This window comes from Capsicum annuum, unplaced genomic scaffold, assembly GCF_002878395.1.
Source record: "Capsicum annuum cultivar UCD-10X-F1 unplaced genomic scaffold, UCD10Xv1.1 ctg16150, whole genome shotgun sequence".
NCBI classification, from domain to species: Eukaryota; Viridiplantae; Streptophyta; class Magnoliopsida; order Solanales; family Solanaceae; genus Capsicum; species Capsicum annuum.
The window spans coordinates 1-3483 of record NW_025821693.1 but is presented as its reverse complement, the minus strand read 5'-3'; the positions used below and the strand labels follow the sequence as shown (position 1 = coordinate 3483).

Below are 3483 nucleotides of genomic sequence, written 5' to 3'. Positions count from 1 at the left end.
CATACTAGAGAGACTTGCTGGAAACTTGTTGGTTATCCAAATGATCACAAGTTCAAGAAGAAGTCTAGGATGGAAGGTAGCAATGCAGCTTGTAATGTTTCTCTTGATACACAACTCAATCATCATGGTCTAGGATCATGTAATCAACTTGCAGGGAAAGGCTTTCAGTCTTATGATATAGGAATTCAAGCTGGTTCTGATGTGCAGATGAATCAAATCAGTCAAATGGGAAGTGTACCATTCACTAAAGAGCAATATGAGCAAATCTTGAGAATGATTAATAACAACAACTTTGGCTCACATGCAAGAGAATCAGAAAATGCTGGCAGCACATCTAATGCAGGTATTAGTGCTTTCTCAGCATCTGTTAAGTCCAGAGAATGGATTATAGATTCAGGGGCTACTAATCACATGGTAGATGATTTAGATTTACTCCTTGGACACTCTACAACAAAGTCAGACACACCAAGAGAGGTATATTTGCCAAATGGTGGTACTACTAAAATAACACATGTGGGAAGTAATTGCTTATCAAAAGATAATGTGGTAACTAATGTATACCACATACCGGATTTTCATTACAATTTGTTGTCTGTATCACAAGTGACCAAAGAATGGCAATGTTCAGTAAATTTTTTCCTTGATTTCTGTGTCTTCCAGGAAAGGTGAGGGGATCGGTAAGCCTGCTGGAGGATTATATCTACTGGTTGGATAGCAAGACAATGAGATTTCACAGCATGCAACTAATAAAGTGACAAATGGTGGCATGGTGACAAGAAGTAATGATGACATAGACCTTTGGCACAGAAGATTAGGTCATGTGTCTACTCATGCTTTTAAGAAAATAGTTACTTCTGATATTCAAAGTATAGAAGATAGAATAAGGAAATGTACTATGTGTCCTTGTGCAAAACAAGCTAGATCTTCTTTTCTCTAAAGCAATGTTCAGAGTACATGTTATTTTGATCTTATGCACATGGATGTGTGGGGACCTTATAAGATAACAACTATGAATGACAATATTTTTTGACAGTTGTGGATGATTTCTCAAGATTTACTTGGGTCTTTCTTCTTAAATTCAAGACTGATGTGTACATTCAGATCAAACAGTTTCTTACATATGTTAAAACAAAGTTTGGTTAGGTTTTTAAAGTAGTAAGAAACGATAATGGAACTGAGTTAAACTCAGTATGTAGTAACTTTTTCAATACAAATGGCATCATACATCAGACAACCTGTGCTTATACACCTTAGCAAAATGATGTTGCTGAGAGAAAGCACAGGCGCATCCTAGAAGTCACAAGAGCAGTTAGGTTTCAGGCTTCTATTCCCATACATATTTGGGGTTATTGTGTGTTAGTTGCAGTGCACATTATTAATAGGCTACCTAGTTCGGCTATTGATTATCAAGTTCCTTATGAGAGGTTATATAGTAAGAAAGCCAGCTATGATCACTTGAGAGTGTTGGGATGTCTATGTTATGCTAAAGTGCTGAATGAGCATGACAAGCTTATGCTTAGAGCTAGAACCTTTGTGTTGATAGGGTTCTCTAACACACTGAAAGGATATGTTCTCTATGACATATCTAGCAAATCTGTGCTGAATGAGCATGACAAGCTTATGCCTAGAGCTAGAACCTTTGTGTTGATAGGGTACTCCAACACACTGAAAGGATACGTTCTATATGACATCTAGCAAATCTGTGTGTAGAGATATTTCATTTGGGGAAGATGTATTCCCATTTAAAGTAAACAAGGATCAAAATAAGTTGCCTGTTCATATATTTCTATTGGAGGATCAATGTCCAGTAGTAGGTGATGTTGTGACACCTCTGCAGATTTCAGTAACTGTGACATCTCAAGGAATAACTCAACTAATCAACAAGAGCAACATTTGCAGGTTGTTCCTACTCTGCACAGTCTATAACTAAGGTGGATCAAAGAAGATCAACTAGAAGTCAAAGGCTTCCTGACTCACCCAACCAACAAGTGCAACAAGAGACTTCTATAGCTAAGAGGACAGAAATTCAGGCACCTACATGTCGGGATCAGAAGAGATCAACCAGAAAAAATCACCTGTGTGGATGACTGATTTTATCACTACTGGCAAGACCAAAAAGGTACCTTATGATCTAGGAAACTACTTATGACAAACTATCTTCTCAGTATAAAGCCTATGTTGCAAATTTATCTTCTATTGTTGAACCTACAAGTTACTATGAATCATGTAAGGAATCAAGATGGGTAGAGGCTATGAAGGAGGAGATAGCAGCTCTTACTTCTAGTCACATCTCGGATATAGTGTCCTAACCTAAGGTTTAAGAAGCCTATAGGTTGTAGGTTGATATACGGAGTTAAATATAAAGCCAATGGCGAAGTAGAAAGGTTTAAGGCTAGACTTGTAGCAAAAGGATATGGTCAAAGAGAAGGCATTGATTACAAAGAAACCTTTTCTCCAGTTGTAAAAATGAAGATCGTTAGAACAATACTGGCTACTGCAGCAAGAAGGAAGTGGTTTGTTCAACAAATGGATGTGTATAATGCTTTCTTAAATGGTGATCTAACTAATGAGGTGTACATGGAACTACCTCAGGGATTTGCTAGTTAGGGGGAGAATGCAGTGTGCAGACTAGTCAAATCCTTGTATGGACTAGGGCAAGCTCATAGATAGTGGAATAACAAGCTATCAGAAACTCTACTTAAGTATGGTTTCAGTCAAAGTATATATGATCCATCACTGTACATCAAGAAAACTACTGAAGGAATTACTTTTGTGTTGGTATAAGTTGATGACATGTTAATTACTGGTGACAGTCTTAAGTTGAAGAAACAAAGGTAAACTTGCAACAAAGTTTCAAGATGATACATCTGGGAGAGTTAAGGTTCTTCCTTGGAATTGAATTTGCAAGGTCTGATAAGGGAATATTAATGCATCAGAGGAAGTATGCATTAGAATTGTTATCAGAATTAGGATTAATAGCTGCTAAACCTATCTCTACACCTATGGACTACAACATTAAACTAACCTGTAGGCAGTTTGATGATCATGTGAAACAAATTCAGCTAGATGAAGAGTAGTGAGGTATGTAAAGAATCAACCAGATCAAGGTGTGTTATTGTCCAGTGATCCAAATGAGGAAGTTAGTGCCTTTTGTGATGCTGATTGGGCACTGTGTCCTCAAACTAGAAGATCTATTACTGGATACTATGTGAAGATGGAAAAGTCTGTGGTTGCATGGAAATCAAAGAAACAAGCTACAGTTTCAAGAAGCTCAGCAGAAGCTGAGTTTAGAAGTCTTGCTGCAGTTACAACTGAGCTAGTATGGATTGTGGGATTAATGATAGAAATTGGCATTGAAGTGTATCTGCCAGTTGAAGTGTTTAGTGACAGTAAATCTGCTATTCAAATAGCAGCAAACCCCGTCTATCATGAAAGGACCAAACACATTGATATTGATTGCTTCTTCATAAGGGAGAAAATAGT

The 3483-nt window shown here is 37.4% G+C and overlaps 2 protein-coding genes across 2 annotated transcripts; both read left to right on the top strand.

Moving 5' to 3' along the window:
- Positions 1-6: 6 nt before the first annotated feature.
- LOC107867952 lies at positions 7-1032 on the top strand. The gene is made up of 2 exons (XM_047402202.1): positions 7-343; positions 661-1032. Exons 1-2 carry the CDS (start codon positions 70-72, stop codon positions 753-755), a joined length of 369 nt encoding a protein of 122 aa, XP_047258158.1. The 5' UTR covers positions 7-69; the 3' UTR covers positions 756-1032.
- A 1826-nt stretch (positions 1033-2858) lies between these two features.
- Positions 2859-3421, top strand: LOC124890349 (uncharacterized mitochondrial protein AtMg00810-like; the record flags this gene model as incomplete). Its single annotated transcript, XM_047402203.1, has 2 exons — positions 2859-3073; positions 3124-3421. Coding segments are annotated over exons 1-2 (513 nt in total), but the record flags the coding sequence as incomplete, so codon positions are not given.
- Between the last annotated feature and the right edge of the window lie 62 nt (positions 3422-3483).

Excerpts from the sequence above, each read along its gene's own strand:
- LOC107867952 (XM_047402202.1), top strand. The coding sequence starts at position 70 with ATGGAAGGTAGCAATGCAGCTTGTAATGTTTCTCTTGATACACAACTC. Across the intron at positions 344-660 it reads TGGCAGCACATCTAATGCAG|GAAAGGTGAGGGGATCGGTA; the intron begins GTATTAGTGCTT and ends TGTGTCTTCCAG.